At 37.3% G+C, this 26,817-nt stretch overlaps 1 protein-coding gene across 9 annotated transcripts in view; it reads right to left on the bottom strand.

Moving 5' to 3' along the window:
• The window catches only part of dome (cytokine receptor domeless), a 438,464-nt gene that overhangs the window by 203,540 nt on the left and 208,107 nt on the right, over nt 1–26,817 (bottom strand). For 8 of the 9 annotated variants that reach the window (XM_070092688.1, XM_053774864.2, XM_053774858.2 and 5 more), the window contains one exon: nt 26,465–26,603. In XM_070092688.1, coding sequence (XP_069948789.1) covers nt 26,465–26,603 — 139 coding nt within the window. The remainder of the gene's footprint in view (nt 1–26,464; nt 26,604–26,817) is intronic. The other variant, XM_053774859.2, reaches the window with a different exon arrangement.

Below are 26,817 nucleotides of genomic sequence, written 5' to 3'. Positions count from 1 at the left end.
CTGGTATTTCTTCTCTTGGATAAGTGAATGTCAGTGTACAGTCTGCATATGCATGGGATTCTGGGATGAGATGAAGGAGGTCATTGAAGTAGACATTCCATAACAATGGTCCCAGCACACTTCCTTGCGGAACACATGTCCCAGTAGGATGTCTTGCTGATTCCATTCCATTGAGAAATACCCTTAGAAATCTACCATGAAGGTAGTCACTGAGGAGACAGCATAGAGCCTGCAATTCCCAGAGCTTGAAGTTTTGCTAAGAGGCCCTGGTGCCACACCCGGTCGAAAGCACCAGCAATGTCCAGTGCTACCACACAGCTGACTTTGGATTTATCCAGTGACTGGTGCCACTTAGTGGAGAGGTTTAACAACAGATCAGCAGCAGAGTAACCTTTCCTGGAGCCATAATGATGGTCACAAAGTAGTGAGTGGTAGTCAAAAAAAAAAAAACTGTCATTTGTCATGAGATTATTGTCTCAAGGATCTTGCCAGTGATTGACAGCAATGACACTGGTCTGTAGTTGCTGATTTCTGCTCTGCTCTTCACTTTGTGAACAGGGACTACATTTGCCGCTTTCCACAGAGAAGGCCATTTACACTGTACTAGGCAGTGCTGAAAGATGTGAGTTAGAGGTGCTGCTAGCTGGTCTGCACACCTCAGCAATCTTGGGCTCAACTTGTCTGGGCCCACAGCCTTTCCTTGGTCAAGCAATTTAACCCTTAAACGGTCCAAACGTATATATACGTTCACGAGCGTAGCGCCCAAAACGTATATGTATATATGTTTTCCTTGTCATTCATTCAACATTGCCACAATAAGCCTGAGTAGCCTAGACATTAGAGAATGGGTGTGTGCACTCACTGTGCGCCATATGAAAAAAATTGGGGATGCCTGGGTACCATATGCTCTTTTCTCTTATTAAAAAAAAAACTTTTTTTTTTCTCAAAAAATTTGGGGCGCTACGCGAGAGAACGTATATATACGTTTGGACCATTTAAGGGTTAAGAAGGAAATGCACCTCTCTCCCTACCTCCCTCTCCATCCCTTTTTTTTTTACACAGGGTTTGACAAGGTTAGGTTAAGGATCCCTAGCTTTATTGAAAAGCTATTTACAGATAAAGGATTCTTTACTTTATTGACAAGCTAAGAGCTGTTACCTACATCAGCTCATTTGAAAGCATTTTTATTGTTATGAGATGCTTTCAAATGAGCTCATGTAGGTAACAGCTCTTAGCTTGTCAATAAAGTTAGGAATCCTTCACCTGTAAATAGCACTGTCAATAAAGCTAGGGATCTTTAACCTAACCTTGTCAAACCCACCCACCAACTCACTCATTCACTCACTCTCTCTCTCCCACATACACTTCACGACTGCATAAATTCCACTACAATACCAGGTTGCCTCTGAGCATTATTTCTGGACAAAAGCACATAAATACAATTTTTTTTTTTTCAACAAGTCGGCCGTCTCCCACCGAGGCAGGGTGACCCAAAAAAGAAAGAAAATACCCAAAAAGAAAATACTTTCATCATCATTCAACACTTTCACCACACTCACACATTATCACTACTTTTGCAGAGGTGCCCAGAATACAACAGTTTAGAAGCATATACGTATAAAGATACACAACATATCCCTCCAAACTGCCAATATCCCAAACCCCTCCTTTAAAGTGCAGGCATTGTACTTCCCATTTCCAGGACTCAAGTCCGACTATATGAAAATAACCGGTTTCCCTGAATCCCTTCACTAAATATTACCCTGCTCACACTCCAACAGATCGTCAGGTCCCAAGTACCATTTGTCTCCATTCACTCCTATCTAACACGCTCAGGCACGCTTGCTGGAAATCCAAGCCCCTCGCCCACAAAACCTCCTTTACCCCCTCTCTCCAACCCTTTCGAGGAAGACCCCTACCCCGCCTTCCTTCCCCTATAGATTTATGTGCTTTCCATGTCATTCTACTTTGATCCATTCTCTCTAAATGACCAAACCACCTCAACAACCCCTCTTCTGCCCTCTGACTAATACTTTTATTAACTCCACACCTTTTCCTTATTTCCACACTTCAAATTTTCTGCATAATATTTACACCACACATTGCCCTTAGACAGGACATCTCCACTGCCTCCAACCGTCTCCTCGCTGCTGCATTTACCACCCAAGCTTCACACCCATATATGAGTGTTGGTACTACTATACTTTCATACATTCCCTTTTTTGCCTCCATAGATAACGTTTTTTGACTCCACATATACCTCAACGCACCACTCACCTTTTTTCCCTCATCAATACCCTATGCAAAATACCCTATGCAAATCTGTAAAATAAATATAAACCCTTATTAGTGCCTAACCATCATTGGTAACCACCATAGAAAGTGTACTGTGCCTTAATCTTTTCACATTCTAACACCAATTAGCAGCTGCACTGATAGTATGCCAAACTGATAAGTTGATGAATAAGACACACTTGGGTATCCTTATTGACAAGATATTTCACTTGAGCAGCAAGATTTTTTTCAGTCTAATACAGAGGAAACATTTGTAGTTTGTATTATTGTATTAGACAGCAAAAGCCCGTGTGGTGCACATGTCTTGTTTACCCCCAATTAACAAATACGTAACACTAAAGAGGTAGTGCACATCAGCCACATGTATACTTTCCTACATATTGGATTTAAAACAACTGTACAGTCAATAAGCAATCTTTACATGAATGGTATACAATATCAACAAGATGAAGAATTAGACACATGTGCAACATCTAAGTATCTTTATCTGTAGGCGTTTCACCAACCAGTGGCTTTATCAATACAAATTCAAGGACATTTGTATTGAAAAAGCTGCTAGATGTTGAAACATCTACAATAAAAATAACCAGATGTTGCATGTAATTCTTCAATAAGCAATCTATTCAAAGAAATGTTAACTAATAAGGACTGCATACTACGAATTCCTCTAGCCCAGCTTTTAAAATCAGCTCCTTTTAATACACCTGTTACCCAAAATGCCATCAAAATGTTTTGGTCCTAGAACCTTGTTCACTCCGAATGTATAAAGGGCAAGAAACCCAAACTTACAATAACACTGAAAGTTTCCTTCACACTGCCCATCATATCTTGTAGAAGCTAAAACAAGGAAAGAAACTCTTGTTCCTTCTACATACATGGACAACCTAGATATGCCAGGATATACATACTACCCAAATCCCACAAACCCACAGTGCCAATCTAATACATCACTTCTGGCATAGAAAATGCCATACAATAACTAGTGGGATTCCTCGCTAAACACTTGTCTTAGCTCCTTGGATCTATTAACCCTGCATGCATAAAACATTTGGGAGGCATTCTGTTACACGTTTCCAACATCAACATCAAGAATAAACGCAGCCTCATTTGACGTTGCCTCCCTCTAAAAGAACATTTTCCCCACATACCTAAGAGGAATAACAGTGACAACAGACTCTCTCTTCCACACTGAGATTTTAAAGATGTAGTTCAACAATACATCAATTTGAACATTTTTAAATATGAAGATGTGTGTTTCCATCAATGTTTTAGTTAAGCAATGAGGAGTCTGCTCAGCACCATGTTGGCAAATATCTACATGGAGAATATGAAAGCGGAATGATTCTGACTCATTGTCCCTAGTACAGTGACGTAACTACAGAATGTGGATGAGATACTGGAACTGTACCCAAAGGATTTCAACATACACAACCTACCAAATCAGATCAACATACTGAAGATGCTTCCTTAATCCCACTTCTTAACTTTCTTTTATCCTATCTTTGCTTATCATGCAATATGAATATGAGGCAAACTTTGCAAGGTGGTTACCAAATCAACTCCATGAGCTTTATACATCTGATTGCAAACAAAAGTATACTATCCTTTTGATTAACGCCAGAAAAAAGATTCAAAGAGCCATGTAAGATCATGGTAGCTTTACCCCATATTACTAGCTACTGGGAAAATATTTATATATTTAACTCTTTGAGTATATATAATTACTGTAATAACAAAATTTCTGTATGTCAGTAGGTTTTCTGGGTTGACAGTCTGATTAACTGCACCTGGTGGAGCAGATGGTCATATTTATGCATACTGCAAGTAATAACTGTCTAGATGTGGAATTCTGCTGACATTAGCTAGCTTGCAATACTACTCAAACCAAGGAGCCCAGTGCATGCTACCTCTTCATGCTTATCCTACAGCAGCAAATGTCTACTATCACAAACAAAAGAGTAATGATAATAGTTTTTTATGGACAGAATGAGATACAATATTGTCCCTGGGAAAATTAAGTCACAGTATGAAGGATGAAACAATTCCCTATTAAGCCACAATTTATAAACATTTAATGACATTTCAATCAGTCTTAGACTATTACAAACTTGAGACCTCATAATGGCCCAGCATGATACAAAATATTGTCTAAAGTTTTCTCTCCATATTGTGGGTTAATAGGGGTTAATAGTGATTAGTCCACAGAAGACTGAATCAACAATGATGAAAAGGTATAACAATGATAAAGTAGGAGTAAAAAATTTAATTGAACATGGTTACATTCCTCAGTGCTGCGAGAGATTCACAAGAAGTCAAACAGTGCCTCCAGGGTGCAAGTTTAAAAGAATCTTTAGTCTGAAATCACTTTAGTCCTTAGTCACCTGACATCCTTTTCTAAATTTTACACAGCAATGTAGAACTTCTACTCTACTCCTCTCCCCAAATTACTTTCTTTAACTGCACTTTCCTTATGCTTTCTTTCAAATCAAGTCTTGTAAACCAAAATTGTAACACAGCATTACAAACAAATTATGAGTTATTCAAATGCATTAGATCTTGAGAAGCAATTTACAAATACAATATTGAAATTCTAATAAAAATTATGTATTACTGAATATAGTATTATTGAAGTAATTTAAGAACCCAATAAGAATTTAATTTATAATCAGATACAACATTTAAGACAGTGAAAGCTTCAAAATAATGAATATCATTTATATTTTTTCTTTGGGTGGTTTACATATTCACTTAGGTACTGCACAAAACTTTTTAAAAAAGAAAACTTGATGAAAAGAAATCAAAGGACTGTCATCAAAACAAATGTTATTTATCAGTTAATAAGTGTTAAGCCATTTTGTTAGCTCAGGAACCTTTAGAACCCCCTTACCAGATTAGTTTGTAATATAATATCTGTTAGTTTTAGATTAAATTAGTACTGTACAACTCCCATTACTACTCAGCGGTATACACATGCACCAAACCCCACAGGAGAAAAGTGAAAAAATATACATGAACTACATAAAAATCAATATTCTATTTACATTTCACATTAAAGAGAAACAAGATCACACATTCAAAATATGAATGTTCAAATACCTGTGATTTGAAGTGAAAATGTTTCAAGGTAGAAGATTAAATCATCAACTGCCTAAGTAGCAAATTGCTGATTTCCAGGAAAATTTCCATGCAGTAGCCCAGGAGCTAGTGCCACCTTCCACCCACTACGAAGAACACCTCAGATCCGAAACCAAACACTACTTACATTTTAAGGGATTTTACTATAAATATTTCAACTCATGACATGAATACTATAATATACAGATCAATGATATAATGGTTCTTACAAATAAAATGAATATCAGATACTGAACATATTATTGAAAACTGATATATTATTATCCTTAGGGAAGAAAAGTGATGATGTTACTATTTATATTTTTTGTCCTTGCTTATTGCAGATAACAGTGCAGACAAGAGATGAACCTCATGTATTATAAAATTTCAGCAATTATGTGTGAATGATGGTGAAAGTGGTGAATGATAATGAAAATGCATGCTGCTCTTACCTGTATTTTTTTGTACCTCTGTATGTTCAAATTATTAAATAAATAAATAAATAAAATAAATAAATAAATAGTTTCTTTCTTTTTTGGATCACCCTATCTCGGTGGGAGACAGCTGACATGTTAAAAAAATTTCTATATACATATAATGTCTTAAACCAGCCAAAGTGTCTTACAAATACTTTCTTTAATTTTAACTTGTGGATTGTGCTATAAATTCAAGATACAGATTCACATACACCAATAGGGTATGCATTTTTTAATTTGCACCAAACTTAATTCAACCTTAACACAGTAAAATGTGTGAAATCGAATAATATCAGGGCCCCCAACATGATTTAATATATACCTGGAAGTTGTTCATTACCCAGGTGGACCAACCGTACACCCATGTTACAATTGGAGACGCATTTGATCCCTAATATTTCATATCTAATTTCATTTATTTTTCAATAATGAAATGAAAAAATATACAAAACTTACCAAAAAAACAAATCTCTCCCCCCTGAAACACTTAACATGTTTCCTGACAAACCTTATACCTGCCTATATCTCCCTCCCTCCCATTTCCCCATTCTACTACTCTCTCTCATTCCCTCCCTTTCTCCCATTTCTTCCCCCTCTCTCCCATTCCCTTCCTCCCTTTCATTTACTCTCCTTTCCTTCTTTTCTTTCTTTCCTATTCCCTCTAGTTTATTCCCTCTCTCCTCATTGAAGCTGACAAGCACTGCCTATGCTTTTCACCCTTTTACTGATATGGTACTCAAGTGCCTGTGATATGACATGGAAGCTTTTAGTGAGAGCAGTTGTGGGTGATACTGCAGTGTGGGTAGGGAAAGGTGTAGCATGAGTGAGCCAAAATGTCCAACTTCACTCACCAAAACATACTTGATGACTTAGTTGAATGATTAGGTAAGAGACCAATGTAATGACTGTGATCCCCACTTAACGACTGCTAACATATTGTAATTTCGAGTAACAGCAAAAACCTAAGATCATTCCCACACTTAACAACTAACTCCCAGTTGCAATAGCCTAAGTCTGCAAAATTCCTTAGTCCAACAATCCTCAGAAAGGAGCCATTACAACCTTTCAACTCAACAAAAGCACAATGTGATATTTCTCTTGATAATTTGATCATTTTCTCATAGTTCTTGTGTTAAGCACTAATAAAATTGGGGTCACAGCATCACTGTCTCTACTAACAATCTACCTATTGCTGATAAACACATACTTTTAAATTTTGTAACCGAAAAAGTTACTGTATTTGGAATTATATCTATGATATAATCACACTAGTCCCCATTACAAGATATAACATGGGCCTATAAGGAAAAATGTGATTCACTTAGCATATGTTAAGGTAAATGAACCATTCCTTCAGTCACTATGTTGTTATACTGGGGTCTACTGTATTAATTCTACTGTTTTAGAAAAATCTCTCCCAAACAAACATGAGCCCTTCATTTTCTTTTTTTTAACAAGTTGGATGCCTCCCACTGGGGCAGGGTGACCCAAAAAGAATGAAAATCCCCCAAAAAGAAAATACTTTCATCATCATTCAACACTTTCACCTCACTCATACATAATCACTGTTTTTACAGCGGCACCCAGATACAACAGTTTAGAAGCATATATAGAGATATATAACATATCTTTCCAAACTGCCAATATCCCAAACCTCTCCTTTAAAGTGCAAGCATTGTACTTCCCATTTCCAGTACTCAAGTCCAGCTATATAAAAATAACCGGTTTCCCTGAATCCCTTCACTAAATATGACTCCAACAGCTTGTCAGTCCCAAAAACCATTCAGCTCCATTCACTCCTATCTAACATGCTCGCACACGCTTGCTGGAAGTCCAAGCCCCTCGCCCACAAAACCTCCTTTACCCCTTCCCTCCAACCTTTTCGAGGACAACTCCTGCCCCACCTTCCTTTCCCTACAGATTTATATGCTCTTCATATCATTCTACTTTGATCCATTCTCTCTAAATGACCAAACCACCTCAACAACCCCTCTTCAGCCCTCTGACTAATACTATTATTAACTCCACACCATTTCCTTATTTCCACACTCCGAATTTTCTGCATAATATTTACACCACACATTGCCCTTAGACAGGACATCTCCACTGCCTAAAACCGCCTCCTTGCTGCAGCATTTACAACCCAAGCTTCACACCCATATAAGAGAGTTGGTACCACTATACTTTCATACATTTCCCATCCGCTGACACATCAACTCCCAAATATCCGAAAACATTCGCTTCTTCCATACTCCCTCTCTCCAATGTCATATGCAATTTTTCTTTATCTAAATCATTTGATACTCTCATCACCTTACTCTTATCTATGTTCACTTTCAACTTTCTACCTTTACACACCCTCCCAAACTCGTCCACTAACCTTTGCAACTTTTCTTTAGAATCTCCCATAAGCACAGTATCATCAGCAAAGAGTAACTGTGTCAACTCTCATTTTGTATTTGATTCCCCATAATTTAATGCCACCCCTCTCCCCTACACCCTAGCCTTCAACTCCTTCACAACCCCATCTATAAATATGTTAACCCTTTCAGGGTTGTGGCCGTACTAGTACGGCTTACGCCCCAGGGTTTTTGACGTACTAGTACACCTAAATTCTAGTGCCCTCAAATCTAGTGAGAGAAAGCTGGTAGGCCTACATATGAAAGAATGGGTCTATGTGGTCAGTGTGCGCAATATAAAAAAAATCCTGCAGCACAGTGCATAATGAGAAAAAAAAAACTTTGACAGTGTTTTTGGATTAAAACAGCGACTTTGCCCTGTATTTTCCTATGGTATTTATTGTTGTATTCTAGTTTTCCTGGTCTCATTTGATAGAATGGAAGACATATTACAGAAACTGAGATAATTTTGACTGGTTTTACAATGAAAAGTACCTTGAAATTGAGCTCAAATTAGCAAAAATGTTTGATTTTTACCAACGTTCAAAAGTAAACAAATCATGCCAAGCGTCCAATACACGTCAACTGATGAGTCTAATATTCTTTCACAAGTGCGCTGATATTATTTATACCATTTCTACACTAATGCAGTAGTCTGCATAACAGTAAATCTTCTATTTTTTGTAAGAATAAAAATTCAAAGTGGAAAGCCAAAGAAATATAAGAGGGGCCTGGGGATGTGACTAACGAACAGAGAATTTGTTATTTTAGTGCCAGGAATGTCTTTCTTGTTTATTCTGGACCCTATTTGGAAATTGGCATCTTTTGAAATTTGTGTAAAATTGGCAAAATTGCTAAATTCTGACCACTTTATTGGATAGTTGAAATCGGTAAATGGGTGGTTTCCTGTACTCAGTCGATAAAAAAAATGGAGTTCTAGTGAAATAGTTATGATTTTTGTCGACTAGTACACTGGAATTGTCTGAAAATAGGGCTCAAAGTGGGCAAAGCCGCCGATACGTAAACATCGTCGAGACCGCTAACCTCGCGAGAGCATTATTCCATAAGTTTTCCATCAAATTTCATACTTTTGGGGACCCTGAGAACAAGTCTTGAAGAGGGCCGAGGACCCTGAAAGGGTTAAACCACCATGGTGACATTACACATCCCTTTCCAAGACCTACTTTTACCGGGAAGCAATCTCCCTCTCCTACACACCCTAGCCTGATCCTCACTATCCTCATAAAAACTCTTTACAGCATTTAATAACTTACTACCTATTCCATATAGTACTTGTAACATCTGCCACATTGCTCCTCTATCCTATTTTCATCCATTCTCTCTAAATGACCAAACCACCTCAACAACCCCTATTCAGCCCTCTGACTAATACTTTTATTAACTCCACACCTTCTTCTAATTTCTACACTTCGAATTTTCTGCATAATATTTACACCACACATTGCCCTAGACAGGACATCTCCACTGCCTCCAACTGTCTCTTCGCTACAGCATTTACAATCCAAGCTTCACACCCATATAAGAGTGTTTTTTGTCTCCACGCATACCTCAACGCACCATTCACCTTTTTTCCTTCATCAATTCTATGATTAACCTCATCCTTCATAAATCCATCCATTGACATGTCAACTCCCAAATACATGTATCTGAAAACATTCGCTTCTTCCATACTCCCTCTCTCCAATTTGATATCCAGTTTTTCTTTATCTAAATCATTTGATACCCTCATCACCTTACTCTATTCTATGTTCACTTTCAACTTTCTACCTTTACACACACTCCCAAACTCGTCCACTAACCTTTGCAATTTTCTTTAGAATCTTCCATAAGCACAGTATCATCAACAAAAATTAACTGTCAATTCCCATTATGTATTTGATTCCTCATAATTTAATCCCACCCCTCTCCTGAATACCCTAGCTTTTACTTCTTTTACAACCCCATCTATAAATATATTAAACAACCATGGTGACATTACACATCCCTGTCTAAGATCACTTTTACCGGGAAGTAGTCTCCCTCTCTTCTACACACCCTAACCTGAGCCTCGCTATCCTCATAAAAACTCTTTACAGCATTTAGTAACTTACTACCTATTCCATATACTTGCAACATCTGCCACATTGCTCCCCTATCCACTTTATCACATGCCTTTTCTAAATCCCTAAATGCAATGAAAACTTCCCTACCTTTATCTAAATACTGTTCACATATATGCTTCAATGTAAACACTTGATCTACACATCCCCTACCCACTCTAAAACTTCCTTGCTCATCCCCAATCCTACATTCTGTCTTACCTCTAATTCTTTCAATAATAACCCTACTGTACACTTTTCCTGGTATACTCAGTAAACTAATTCCTCTATAATCTCTTTCGTCCGCCTTCCCTTTATATAAAGGAGCTATACATGCTCTCTGCTATCCCTAGTTACCCTCCCCTCTTTCATACATTTATTAAACAAAAATACTAACCTCTCCAACACTATATCTCCTCCTGCTTTTAACATTTCTGTCATGATCCTGTCACTTCCAGCTGCTTTACCCCCTTTCATTCCACATAATGCCTCACACACTTCCCCACACTCACATCCTGCTCTTCTTCACTCCTAAAAGATGTTATACTTCCCTGGACAGTGCATGAAATTACCACCTCCCTTTCTTCATCGACATTTAAAAGTTCCTCAAAATATTCCCACCATCTCTCCAATACCACCAGCTCCCCATCTACTAACTCCCGTACTCTGTTTTAACTGACAAATCTATTCGTTCCCTAGGCTTTCTTAACTTGTTTATCTCACTCCAAAATTTTTTTTTATTTTCATCAAAATTTCTTGACAGTGCCTCTCCCACTTTATTATCTACTCTCCTTTTGCACTCTATCACCACTCTCTTCACCTTTCTTTTACTCTCCATATACTCTGCTCTTCTTATGACACTTCTGCTTTGTAAAAACCTCTCATAAGCTACCTTTCTCTTTTATCACACCCTTTACTTCATCATTCCACCAATCATTCCTCTTTCCTCCTGCACCCACCCTCCTATAACCACAAACTTCTGCCCCACATTCTAATACTGCATTTTTAAAACTATCCCAACCCTCTTCAACCCCCCACTACTCATACTTGCACCAGCCCACATTTCTGCTAATAACTGCTTATATCTCATTCTAACTTCCTCCTTCTTTAGTTTATACACTTTCACCTCTCTCTTACTTCTTGTTGCCATTTTCCTTTTGTCCAATCTACCTCTTACTCTAACTGCAGCTACAACTAAATAATGATCTGATATATCAGTTGCCCCTCTATAAAAATGTACGCACATCCTGAAGCTTACCCATCAACCTTTTATCCACCAATACATAATCTAACAAACTACTTTCATTACATGCTATATCATACCTTGTATACTTATTTATCCTCTTTTTCATAAAATATGTATTACTTATTACCAAACCTCTTTCTACACACAGCTCAATTAAAGGATCCCCATTTTCATTTATCCCTGGCACCCCAAATTTACATACTACTCCCTCCACAACATTTTTACCCACGTTAGCACTGAAATCCCCCACCACAAGTACTCTCACACTTGGTTCAAAACTCCCCATGCACTCACTCAACATTTCTCAAAAATCTCATTCTCTCCTCTACACTTCTCTCTTCTCCAGGTGCATAAATGCTTACTATAAACCACTTTTCACATCCAACTCTTATTTTACTCCACATTATCCTTGAATTAATAAATTTATATTCCCTCTTTTCCTGCCATAATTTTTTTTTTTTTTTTTTTCAACAAGTCGGTCGTATTATTATTATTATTGCTACTCCTTCTTCAGGTCTAGCTCTATTTGAAACCCCTGACCTAATCCCATTTATTTCTCCCCACTGAAACTCTCCCACCCCCTTCAGATTTGTTTCACATAAAGCCAGGACATCCAGCTTCTCATTCATAACATCCACAATCATCTCTTTCTTATCATTCGCACAACATCTACACACATTCATATATGCATAAATGATACACGTAATGTATAACTGCATTTTGTGAAACAATAATAGAGAAAAAATACTATATGTCAAGTTCCTAATACAGTGGAACCTCAAAAATCGAACTTAATCCGTTCCAGGAGCTAGTTCTAAATTCGAAAAGTCTGAAAATCGAAGCAATATTTCCCATAAGAAATAATGGAAATACAATTAATCCGTTCCAGAAACCCAAAAATATTCACACAAAAAATACATTTTATAGAGATTAATTACAGTTTTACATATAACAAATACTATAGTTTTTAATTATGTATAGTAATACAGTGGACCCCCGGTATTCGATGGCATCGGTATTTGATAAATCTGGTATTTGATGCATTATCGCAAAAATTTTGCCTCGGTATCCAATTGAAAACCCGGTATTCGATACGATTCGTATGAGACGCATCCACGTGTGGCCTGAACTGCCCCGTGTGTGCCAGTGTTTACAAGCCAGCCAGTGTGCACCCATCTAATGATACATTCGGTACATTCCACATTATCACTGTTTCTGGTGCTTGTTTCTGCAAAATAAGTCACCATGGGCCCCAAGAAAGCTTCTAGTGCCAACCCTTCGAGAAAAAAGGTGTTAATGACTATTGAAATGAAGAAAGAGATAATTGCAAAGTACGAAAGTGGAGTGCATGTGCCGGAGCTGGTCAGATTGTATAATAAACCCCAATCAACCATCTCTACTATAGTGACCAGGAAAACGGCAATCAAGGAAGCTGTTCTTGCAAAAGGTGCAACTGTGATTACGAAACAGCGACCACAAGTGTTAGAAAATGTTGAGAGACTGTTATTGGTGTGGATAAATGAAAAACAGATAGCAGGAGATAGCATCTCTCAAGCGATCATTTGTGAAAAGGCTAGGCAGTTGCATGACGATTTGGTTAAGAAATTGCCTGCAACTAGTGCTGATGTGAGTGAATTTAAGGCCAGCAAAGGTTGGTTTGAAAGATTTAAGAATTGTAGTGGCATACATAGTGTGATTAGGCATGGTGAGGCTGCCAGTTCGGACCAAAAAGCAGCTGAAAAATATGTGAAAGAATTCAAGGATTACATAGACAGTGAAGACTTGAAACCTGAACAAGTGTTTAATTGCGACGAAACAGGCCTGTTTTGGAAGAAAATGCCAAGCAGGACCTACATTACTCAGGAGGAAAAGGCACTCCCAGGACATAAGCCTATGAAAGACAGGCTTACTCTGTTGATGTGTTCCAATGCTAGTGATGATTGCAAAGTGAAGCCTTTATTGGTGTATCACTCTGAAACTCCCAGAGTGTTCAGGAAAAACAATGTCCTCTAGGCTAATTTGTGTGTGCTGTGGAGGGCAAACAGTAAGGCATGGGTCACTAGGGACTTTTTCTATGACTGGTTACACCATGCATTTGCCCCCACTGTGAAAAATTACCTAACTGAAAAGAAATTAGACCTTAAGTGCCTCCTGGTATTAGACAATGCCCCTGGTCATCCTACAGACTCGGCAGAGCGACTTTCTGGGGACATGAGCTTCATTAAGGTCAAGTTTTTGCCTCCTAATACCACTCCTCTCCTGCAGCCCATGGACCAGCAGGTCATTTCCAACTTCAAGAAACTGTACTCAAAAGCTATGTTTCAAAAGTGCTTTGCAGTGACCACAGAAACTCAACTGACTCTTTTAGAGTTTTGGAAGGATCACTTTAATATCCTCAATTGTATAAACCTTATAGGTATGGCTTGGGAGGGAGTGACTAAGAGGACCTTGAACTCTGCTTGGAAAAAACTGTGGCCAGAATGTGTAAACAAAAGGGATTTTGAAGGATTTGAGGCTAACCCTGAGAAGCCTATGCCAGTTGAAGAATCCATTGTGGCATTAGGGAAGTCCTTGGGATTGGAGGTTAGTGGGGAGGATGTGGAAGAGTTGGTGGAGGAGGACAATGAAGAACTAACCACTGATGAGCTGCTAGATCATCTTCAACAGCAAGAGGCCACAACTGCGAAAACTGCTTCGGAGGAGGGGGTAGAGAAATTGAAGAAGTTGCCTACTTCACAGATTAAGGAAATGTGTGCAATGTGGCTTAAAGTGCAAACCTTTTTTGATGACAATCACTGTAACACAGCTATTGCAAGCCGTGCTGGTGACTATTACACTGGCAATGTTGTGAAACACTTTAAGAATGTCATAAAGGAACGGGAGGTACAGGCCACTATGGACAGATATGTTGTGTGACAGAAGTCCAGTGACTCTCAAGCTGGTCCTGGTGGCATTAAAAGAAGAAGGGAAGTAACCCCGGAAAAGGACTTGCTACCTCAAGTCCTAATGGAAGGGGATTCCCCTTCTAAACACTAACACCTCTCCCCTCCTCCCATCCCATCAATCATCACCAGATCATTAAAGGTAAGTGTCAATTATTCTATTGTTATTGTTGTTATTGTAATTATTCTATTGCATTAAACTTAATATTTCATGTAGTAAAATTTTTTTTTTTCATACTATTGGGTGTCTTGCACGGATTAATTTGATTTCCATTATTTCTTATGAGGAAAATTGATTCACTTTTCGATATTTTCGGTATTCGATGAGCTCTCAGGAACGGATTAATATCGAATACCGGGGGTCCACTGTACATATAAAATAACATTTTTACTTACCCTTATTGAAGATTGGTGATGGCATCTGGAAGATAGGGAGGAGGAGAGAGGGAGTTTGGGTTAGTGTTTGGAAGGAGAATCCCCCTCCATGAGGACTTCAGGTAAAGTCCTCTCTGGGGTTACTTCCCTTCTGTCTTTCAACCCCTTCAGGGTCCAAGGCCCAAATCTGAAGTGGTGCCCCAGTGTCCAAGAATTTTCAAAAAAAAAATTTTTTCTTTTTTCTTATGAAATGGTAGAGAATCTTTTTGTGAAGGTAATAAAACAAAAAGTACGAAATTTGATGGAAAACTGACGAAATTATGCTCTTGCGAATTTTGACGTGTCAGCGATATTTACGAATCGGCGATTTTGCCGACTTTGACTCCCATTTTAGGCCAATTACATTATTCCAGTCGACCAAATTCTTAGCTATTTCACTAGTATTACCTCTATTCTATTGATTGAGCACAAGAAATCACCGAGTCAAATGTTTCAACTACAAATTAAAGTGATTGGAAATTGTTAATTTGGCCAATTTAACACAAAGTTCAAAATATTCCAATTTCAAAATAGGGTCCAGAATAAACAATATAGGTATTCCTGGAACTAAACTAACATTTCCTCTGTTCATTAGTTACATTTTGAGGCTTTACAAATAAATTCCATTTTTATTTTTTATTCACATAATGAATTTTTATTCACACCAAAAAATAGAAGATTTACTGTTATGCAATACTGTAATAATTGTATAAATATCATCACCATATTTGTGAATGCATATTAGACCCACCAGCTGGCGTGTATTAGACGTGTGAGGTCGTTTGTTTACTCTTGAATATCGGCAAAAATTTAACATTTCTGCTACTTTGAGCTCAGTTTCAAGCCATTTCCAGTGCTAAAACCAATCAAAATCATCTCTATTTCTGTAATATGTCTTCCACTCTATCAAATGAGACCAAGAAATCGCAAATAGAACTATAAAAAACATACGAAAAAACACTGCAAAGTCGCTGTTTTAATCGAAAAATCATGATTTCAGTTTTTTTTCTCTTATTATACACAGTGTGCTGCAGGATCTGTTTTATGTGGTGCACACATACCACATAGATGTATTCTCTCATATCTAGGCCCAAATGTACCACTCACAGTTTATCAGAGTGAGCTGAGCTCATGACGTAGATCTACGGTTTGGACCCTGAACGTAAAGCCGTAGATCTACGGGACGGACCCTGAAAGGGTTAATGCTACTAGGACCAGCTTGAGAGTCACTGAACCCCTGTCTCACAAAATAACTGTCCACAGTCCTCTGTTTCTGGTGCCTCTTTAACATTTCCCTAAAATGGGACATGGTTCTGTCACTGAACTTGTTGCAAAGATGGCTTGTTTCAGCTTGCTCAGGGTGGTAATTCTGCACAAACATTTGGACATCATTCCACTTGGCACAAATCTCAATCTTTGAAGAAGGCACCTCATCCACTCCCTATATTAACACCTTTCACAACATCAGCTTCCTTGATTTGTTCTTTCTTTGACAGCATAGAACCGATGGTCGACTTGTTTTTCCCATACATCATGGCAAGCTCAACAAGCCTCACACCACTCTCATACTTCTGTATTATTTCCTTCTTCACATCTATGGTGTTTCTCACTTTCTTTACCACAGGGGTACCACTAGCAAGTTTCTTTGGGCCCATAGCAGCTTATTTCACAGTCCCACAAGCACTAAACACAATGAAATAATCGCAAAATGCGTGAATGAGAGTGCAGGTTAGTGTTCACTCAAGCATAAACAAAGCTAGACTGCTCATGGCGCCTGCGCGGGGACGCGGACAGAGTGGGCGGCAGACAGGTCCCGTACCCGGCGGTCCGAAAACAGGGGCGCGTTCGATAATAGGGACACAGTTTGTCCGAAACATGGTTCTATTTTCGAAACGTTCGATATGTGATACATTCGATTTTTGAGGTTCCACTGTACAGTAAACTCCCATAAATTGTGCAGGTTACACTCCTGGAAATCAATGCTACTTGTGAAATAATGACTTGTGTAGTAAAGAATGTATGGGAAAAATGGCTGTGTTCACAACACGCAAAAAACAAAAACAAAAAAAAAATTAATTCCTTAATTCTTCAATAATAATAGTTTTTCTTACCTAACATTATAAATGATGATGCCCTGCATAATACATGTACTGTAGTGAAGGTGAGACAGTGAAAAAAGAAGAGCACATGTAACTGGAAAGGTTCAACACTTAAAACATTCTTACCATAAAGTCTGGTTTCTGGTGAACAATAATCTTGAATATTCATTTGTTTTGTTTGCTGAACTGCATTAATATATAATTTATTTATTTTGCATTACTGTATACAGTAATTTATCTTGTTTGGACACTCATCAACACTAACCAACCACAACCAACCAGCCACCACCAACCACCCATGCTGCCACACCCACAATGTTAAACCTTTGCTGCCACACCCACGCTGACACAACACTTTTTTGCCATTCTTTTCACCATATCCCATTGTGTATTACTCATTATACAAACTTTGAGCTTTACCTCTGTATCGAGTTATAAGAATTGCTGATTCTCTTGCACTAAACATAAGTTCCATTTCCATGGCTCCATGTGTACCATCCTTCAGCATATTTACACTTCAAGTTTTTCAAAATAGGCCTAGTTTCATGGTTAATTTTCCTGGTGCCATCAGCATCAATAGTATTCCTTTTGGGTGCTGTGGTTAATATGCAGAGACAAGACAAAGTGATGTAAAATTAAAATAAATGGACTGATAAACATGAGACAGTACAATAAGGAACAGTTCCAGAAGGCATCAAATCATGTGGGTGGGTGTTTACATAAAGAAGTGAAACTAGGTCTCGCCCTGAAACAACGGCCTCGCCTGGATCAAGGAGGAAAAATACTTTGCTGAACGACTAAGTGGCATTTCATGACGCAATTCTTAGTATTAAGAACAAAGTTTAAATCATGAGTTACTCAAAACTCAAGATGTGGTTACATGAATTATAAGTCAGCTGTAATTAACTATACAATCTTTTATCAATCTCTACCAAACAAACACGAGCCCTTCACAGATGCTTAACATGAAACACAAAATATATTTGGTAAACAAGAAAAAATAATTACTGAATATAATCTGAATATTTACAGTGTTTTTCTCCATGGGGAAGTGAAACAGAAATCTTCCTCCGTAAGTTACTCGTCATAAGAGGTGACTAAAATGCCAGGAGAAAGGGGGTAGTAACCCCTTCTCCTGTATGAATTATTAAATTTAAAAAGAAAAACTTTTGTTTTTCTTTTTGGGTCACCCTGCCGCCTTGGTGGAACACGGCCAGTTCGCCAAAGAAAAAAAATTTACGATGTTTGTATATGCAGATCAGCTTTTATAAGAAACCATGGTTACTGATTCCAAAGCGCTTCATTCATAAGTGTGGATCACTGCAAGATGGAGGTTCAACTGTAGTGTAAAACTTACTGGACTCTGTAAGGCTAGCTGAACTTTATCTAATATTCATTATCATTAAAATGAATAATTTTGTGATGTACATATTCACTCTTGCAGTTATATAGCAAAAATGAATACAGTAGGACCCCTGTCTCCGCAGGGGATACATTCCAGTGATCTGCCGTGGATAGTAGTGAACTCTATATATAAGTGCTATACATACTTATTACAAAGTTTAACTGATAAATTATGCACAATAAGTTGAGAAGTATAATTTTTTCACTGATGGGAAGTACTTCATGGCTTCTCGTAGCTTTGAAGAACTTCCACCATCACTCCTCTTGCACTTTGAGGCCATTATTAAGCAAAATTAAGGGTTATTTTTGAGCCATGGTAAACCATGGATAACTGAAACCATGGATAACTGAAACCATGGATAACTGAAACCATGGATAACTGAAACCATGGATAACTGAAACCATGGATAACTGAAACCATGGATAACTGACCCATGGATACAAGGGTTCTACTGTACTATATATGTTCTCCCTGTTTGGCAAAATAAAGTTGGCAGGATCTTCATAAAGAGAACTACAAACGTATACAGTATATAAAATAGCCCTACCTTCACTGGTCTTCACTAAAACAGTGCAATCAGTGTCAGAGAACTCGTTTCATACATGTTGCAGGATGACTGTCTTACTAAGTCACTTCAATTCCTCTTTTATAAACACAAGTTCCTGCTGCAGAGTTTGCAGCACTAACAAAAACACTTCCTAAACCTGATGAATCTTGACTTTATTTTAATATATCTACTGGTTTCACAAAAATATAAATAACTTACACTAATTATAATTTAAAAAAATCTACAAAACCAAAAGTATTTTTTCAGCAAAGAGCAAGCTAAACATAATAAATGTAACTGCTTTTAGCTTCTGGTAAACAACTGTCAATACATTTCTAAAACCCTATGACATTGTAAAAAATAACTCATAGAAGTGATGCAAAATGACAAACATATTTTCTCATGCATATTACAAACTATAACTCTCTCACTACAAGAACAACTAGATATCACTGTGAACACAATAAAAATGGAGATAAACTGATTAAATATTTTTGAAAAAAAAAAAAAAAAAAAATTATGCAACATTTTCTTATATTAAGTTGGTGACTGGGGTACAAAGCTATCAGGTGGGTAAAAAAGAAATATACTGCAGGACTCAGGCCTGAGCTATATCATGTCTGACTTAACTGAGCTCAAGCCTGAGCAAAACATTGTCTAAAATAAACCTTCTTCTGCATTACATGTCTTTATATCCATCAAAAGTTATTAAAAAAGTATGCCAACAATATTATAAAACATAAATTATATTTACTGTTTTATGCTACTATGCAAAGCTTTCTATCTACTTCACTACATTACTTCATGTTCTCCATCATTCGCAAAAGCAAATAAGCAACGTATTTAGCTTTACCATATTCACACCTCATTTAAACTATAGTAGTACAAGGCATTAAAAGAGTGTATTTAGTTCTTAATATATACACAAAATAAATAAATATACAGAAATACTATACACATTTTTTTTCCAAAATGTCAACCATCTCCAACCAAGGCAGGGTGACCCAAAAAAAGACACACTTTTACCATCATTTTTCAATGCTTTCACTATCATTCGCACATAATCACTGTCTTTGCAATTGCACTCAGATGCAACAGTTCAGATGTCACTCCAAACAGCCAATATCCCAAACCCCTCCTTTAAAGTGCAGTCATTGTACTTCCCACCTCCAGGACTCAAGTCCGGCTAACCTGTTTCCCTTATTAAAACCCTTCACAAAATATTACCGGTACTGCTTACACTCCAGCAGCTCGTCAGGTCCCAAAAACCATTTGTCTCCATTCACTCCTGTCTAACACGTTCACACATGCCTGCTACATGTCCAAGACCCTTGAAACACAAAACCTCTTTTACCCCCTCCCAATATCCTTTCCTAGGAGGACTCCTACCCTCCTCCCCTCCACTACAGATTTATACACCCTCCACGTCATCTATTTTGCTCCATCCTCTCTAAATGACCAAACTACCTCAACAACCTCTCTTCAGCCCTCTGAATAATACTTTTGGTAATTCCACATCTCCTAATTTCCACACTATGAATTCTCTGCATAATATTTACACCACACATTGCTCTTAGGCATGGCATCTCCACTGCCTCCAGCCTCCCCCCTCACTGCAGCATTTACAACTCATGCTTCACACTCATAAGAGTGTTGGTACCATTATACTCCCATACATTACTTTCTTTGCCTCCATAGATAATTTTTTTTTTGTCTCCACAGATACTTCAACGTACCACTCGCCTTTTTTCCTTCATCAATTCTATGGTTAGCCTCATCCTTCATAAACCCATCTGCTGACAAGTCTACTCCCAAATATCTAAATATATTCCCTTCTTCCATCCTCCTTCCTTCCAATGTGATATTCAATTTTTCTTTACCTAACTCGTCCGACACCCTCATCACCTTACTCTTATGCACACAGCAGGCATGTGTGAACATGTTAGAGAGGAGTGAATGGAGATAAATGGTTTTTGGGACTTGACAAGCTGTTAGAGAGTGAGTAGGGAGATAGTAAGTACAATGCCTGCACTTTATAGCATGGGTTTTGGGATACTGGCTGTCTGGAGTGACATATGAACTGTCGTATCTGGGTGCCTCTGCAAAGATAGTGATTATGTGTAAATGGTGGTCAAAGTGTTTCTTTCTTTTTTCGGTCACCCTGCCTCGGTGGGAGACAGCCAACATATTGGAAAAAATGTATATATATTTATATGGTACTTATTTATATTGTAAATACACACCAACACATACATACTGTATACAGAATAAGTACAAAGACAAAATATAAATATGGTCCCTCTGGGAAGAAGTGAGTTAAGACTCCTTCCTTCAACAGCCATGCATGTCACAGAAGGCAGCTAAAATGCCAAGAGTAAAGATCTCATCATAAATCACTCTCTTTCCTTCTCTCCTTGCCTAAATTACCCATCACACACACACACACACACACACACACACACACACACACACACACACACACACACACACACACACACACACACACACACACACAAAAAAAAAGATTTCTCAAGCCACCCCAAACATAACTTCCGAGGAGTGATGTTCGGCAGTTAAGAGCCTCTAGTGTATATACAGTATGTATGTGCTATATAGTACATACATACTGTACCAATGTACTGTACATCAATATATATATATATATATAGATATATATATAAGACACTAACACCTCACAGCTCACTAGTAAGGCCTCATGGCAAATTCAAGTCTTATATACAATTAATTTTGTGGGTCTGAGGCTACATGTAGACTTGGTGGAAATATCTGTAGTTATCTAAATGCATTTACTTATGTGATGTCATAGGAAAACAGCTGTGAATGTGGTTTCCACTTTTTAGTGTTAATTCATCAGCCTCCATATATATAACAGTCTGTATAAATGAATGAATGAGAATAGAAAAGAATAAATGAGAATGAGAGTAAATGGGAGAATGAGGAATGAGAGAATGGTGAGAATGAAAAAATAAGTGAATGAGAAAAAGACAGAATGAATGAGATAATGTGAAGACAAGGAAAGAACAAGAGAGAATGAGAAAAATAATGAAAGAACAAGAAAAAACAAGAACAAGAGAGAATGATTGAGAGAACGAAAGAGAAAGGGAGAGCAAGAACAAGAGAGAAAGGGAAAGAAAGAATGAGTGAGAGAACAATAGAGGATAAGAGAGAACGATACCAGACAAGAGAGAATGATAGCAGACAAGAGAGAATGATAGCAGACAAGAGAGAAAATGATATAAGACAAGAGAGAGAATGATAGAGAAAGAGAGAACATGAAAACAAGAGAACAAGAAAACAAGAGAACAAGAAAACAAGAGAACAAGAAAACAAGAGAACAAGAAAACAAGAGAACAAGAGAACAAGAAAACAAGAGAACAAGAAAACAAGAGAACAAGAAAACAAGAGAACAAGAGAGAACAAGAGAGAACAAAATGAGAAAGAATGAGAGAGAGAATGAGTGAGAGAATGAGAAAGTGCAAGAACTAGAGAATAAGAGAATGAGAGAATTAGAGAATGAGAGAACTAGAGAACAAGAGAGAATAAGAAAATAAATTTTTTGTGTGTACACATATATGCATGTGTACTCGCCTCACTGTGGTAGTAGTGGTCGGGTCCTAGCTTCTATCTGTGCCCCTTAATTTGCCAATTGCCCAATTCACTCCCTCCTATCCTTATGAACCCTATTGTACTTGCTTTTAAAACTATGCATGGAGACACTTCATTGAGGTCATTGTGTGCCTCTCAACCACTGAAACTGAAAAATTACTTTGTGATATCCATGCGGCTTGTATATCTTTAACTTCCAGCTGTGCCTCTAAATACCTGTTTTGCACCTCTGAAACAGGCTCTTCTTGTCTACCATACGAATTCCTTCAAATATTTTGTATGTTGTTATATTTACACTGGGTCTTCTGTCTTCCAACATTGTTCAATTCAACTGCATTAGCCTCTCCTCATAGCTCATACCTTAAAACTCTGAAACTAGTCTCATTGAATACCCCTGATTTTCTTCATTTCCTTAACATGCTCTTTTAGGTGTAGGTGCCATGCTGGTTCTGCATACCTCAAGATGAGCCTGACGTGTTCAATAAAAAGTGCAGAAGATCTCTTTCTTGAGATTCCTGAAAGCTACTCTAAAATTTACCAGACAAGCACTGGTTGCAGAAGTTATCCAATTGATACAAGCCTCTGGAAATATGATAGACATTATACTCAACACTAAGCCTCTCTTTGAAAAAGGTTTGTACCCTCCATCCTCAGAGCCTACGCTCCATAGCCAGTCTCCTGGCCTACTCACCAATCTTCATAATCTTGCACCTGCTTGGGTTGAATTCAAGCAACCACTTCTTTGACCAATTTTGCAGTTTTTCCAAATCATTTTGTAGCCTTTCCCTATCCTCATCTGTTTTTATTCTTCTCATTAGTTTTACATCATCAGCAAACAGGGATACATCTGACTGAATCCCATCTGATATGTCATTCACATAAACCAGAAACAGTACTGATCCTGTGTGTACGCCAGAGCGCTGTATGCGTGGGTGTGAGCATGTGTGCAAGCGTGTGAATATCTACTGTTAGAAAGACAAGGATACAAGAGAAGCAAACTTGCAAGTAGCAACATGCACATGCAACTGTGCTTGGACACAGGTACCCAGCTATTAGTAAAGCAATAACCTCCTGCAGTACTTCTACAATAATTTATGAGTCACACTTCTGTCTTCAGTGTTCAGGTCACAATATTTCTCATCATTACAGCATGCATGTGATGAAGCTCATGAAAAATAGGAAATATGCATCAATAATTTTTATACACAGCAACACATATTAACTCTAAACAAAAAAATTCTAAAACAATAAAATCAACAAAATATATATACTTTTGTAAAAGACGTCTGCTAATCTAAATATATAAAACATTAATAATGAGTGAGATACTGCCATCAAAATGCAAAATAATTTTAATGCTCTCCCTTAAAGTATACCATTCAAAAAAACTTAATTTACTCCATAAAAAAAAATTTACCAGCAGAATTTACTGGAAATATACACTATTCATAACCCCATTTTCACACACACTACTACATTAATAACTGCTTACAGCAAAAATTCTCAAGAATTGTATAAACCCAGGACATTTTTAAGAAGATGAATAGAATAGCAAAGAAGTGAATGTGTCAACACCTTCCAAAAATATTCTTTTTTTGCACAGTGACGTCAAAAATTAAAAATCATATTCAATAAAAAAATCTGTAATAGCTTTAAGATTAAGTGATATACCTGTACAGACCACTTAACATTTTTCAATGTATTACTCCACTGTGCTGCAAAAATTACAGTCTATTCCCATTGATCTGGAAACAATTACAGGTCAGCCATCACTAATCCAGCAATCAGTTATCAGGTTCCATCAGTAATCCGGCACTAATTTCGGCTAGCATAATTTCAAATTTTATCATTATACTGACTCAGAAATTGTGCAGATGGTTGTAAATCCACAACAGCAAGCCATTGGAGGAGAAAGGAGTGATGAAAATGAGGAAAATGTAGCAGAAAGAGTCTCTATTGATAGGTTAATTAAGTGTATTCTATGCAACATATGGGAATCTTTATTGAGGAAACATTTTGCCACACAGTGGCTTCATCAGTCCAATACAAATCAGAAGGGTATAAGGAGAGGAGGAGTTTAAGGTAATCAGTCCCTCAGCCTTGAATCGATGTGTTCAGTCCAATAATCTTGTAGAAAGTACAGCATAGGGCCGTAGACATGGCTTATACACTGTAGTCAGGCGAGGCGAAGCCGTCTCCTGCTTCACCTCGCCTGACTACAGTATATAAGCCACGTCTACGGCCCTATGCTGTACTTTCTATGAGATTGATAGACTGAACACATCGACTCCAGGCTGAGGGACTGATTACGTCAAACTCCTCCTCTCCTTACACCCTTTTGATTTGTATTGAACTGATGAAGCCACTGTGTGGCGAAATGTTTCCTCAATAAAGATTCCCATATGTTGCATAAGTGTCTCATTCTTCAACTTGTCAGTTTTTTTAAACCATTTATCACAAGTGTATTCTAACCTAACCACTCTGTAATTTGGCAAATTCACTAATCCAGCACACTACAGGCCCCAATGATGCCAGATTAGTGATGGCTGACCTGTATTACGAAACCCCTTTGATTCTAAGTAGATATCTCGGGTTGGTTGACACATGTTGTTATACAAATTTGGGCAACTGACCTGGGTGCTCCTATCACCCACAACTAAATTCCTCACTTACTAACCAAGCTTTTTTTTTTTGTATGCAAGGGCCCAGGAGTAAGAATGTGAATTTTGAATCTATTAAAGTGCTCAAGTAAACACTGATAATAACAATGGCACTGATTCCATGCCTTCACTGCAGGGCTCCTAAATAGTGATGCATGCACCACCTTTCCTATGAAAGTCAGTATTTAAAATTCAAACTAAGCAGTGAATAAAAGCCTCAAGTATTACTAAGTTAAAAAACATTGAGAATAAAATTAGAAAAAGTGAAATTTGTGGAATTTGGTGTACAGATCAAAGGCATAGCATTGTGATCTGAAATTTTCAACACATAAGATTTAAATGTCAGAAACCAGATGAAATGCTTTTAAATTCATGTATACTTTAATTTTCTGTGCTTGTCTAATACCAGGCTTTATCCATCTTCATAAAAAAGTTCTTTTAATACAATATAGTATTTTAACTCTCACAAATTATTTGTATATAAAGCTCTAGAGACAAAGGAAGTTTTTCTTATCAAAAATGCGATTATGAATACACAACATATATATGACAAGTTATGATAGAAATAAAAACAAAATCCATGAGCTGTACCACAACAGGAATAAGGCTAAACTTCTGCAAGAGAAATTTCTATGTGCTTCCATGTTTCACTTTAGTAAGACATGTAGCATCCAAAGTATTGCCTATTCTGTAATCTACTTATCATTTTATTAAATTATAAATTTAACATAAAATATATTGCTTTCAGAATGAATATTTAAAAATTAATTATAATTTAAGTTTCTTTAATTCCCACAAGTGAGATATGAACATGATTTGTCTTCAATTAGTAAAAACAATATTATAAAGTAGTCATTCTTACTACAATTTTTTAAGCACTGCACTAGATTATCTATAATGATTATATATATAGTCTATAACCAAAAACCAAGAGTTAGTGCACAAGTTTATTAAAAACAGAACACACCCCCACATAGACAAATTTAGGATCAAGTCAGTGAGCAAATAAATAAGCTGAACAAAATGCTCATGCCTCAGTAGGAAAGATTTCATCCACACAGCAACACTTCACAACCTACTCAACTCATTCTCTCTAAGACACTTTCTCCCTCAAGGCTGGCAATAGCGCAGTAAAGCATACCTGGAATCTAAGAAGCCCAGCACAACATACGTGAGATGGTAATTAACCGTGACAGGATTCACCGGAACTGCCCATGTACAATTTAACTTCATCCAGTTTTCGGAAATGCATGTGAAATTCTGCACATCTTTTGGCGTATCTGAAAATACATGATTCTTATAGTTTTTTCTTAAAATGATAAAATTCTACACACAGGCTTCACTTATTTTAGTAATAGAATAAGGCCAAAATATAAATTGCTATGAATTATAATAATATTTAATTACTAAGTTTAAAGATTATATGAACTTGCAATAAAAAAATATTTTTAAGGAAATATAATTTTGAAAAGTTCGAGTGACAACTATACATAC

Source organism: Cherax quadricarinatus, chromosome 40, assembly GCF_038502225.1.
Source record: "Cherax quadricarinatus isolate ZL_2023a chromosome 40, ASM3850222v1, whole genome shotgun sequence".
Lineage (NCBI taxonomy): Eukaryota > Metazoa > Arthropoda > Malacostraca > Decapoda > Parastacidae > Cherax > Cherax quadricarinatus.
The sequence above is the reverse complement of the archived record's forward strand: the minus strand, read 5'-3'. Positions and strand labels throughout refer to the sequence as shown.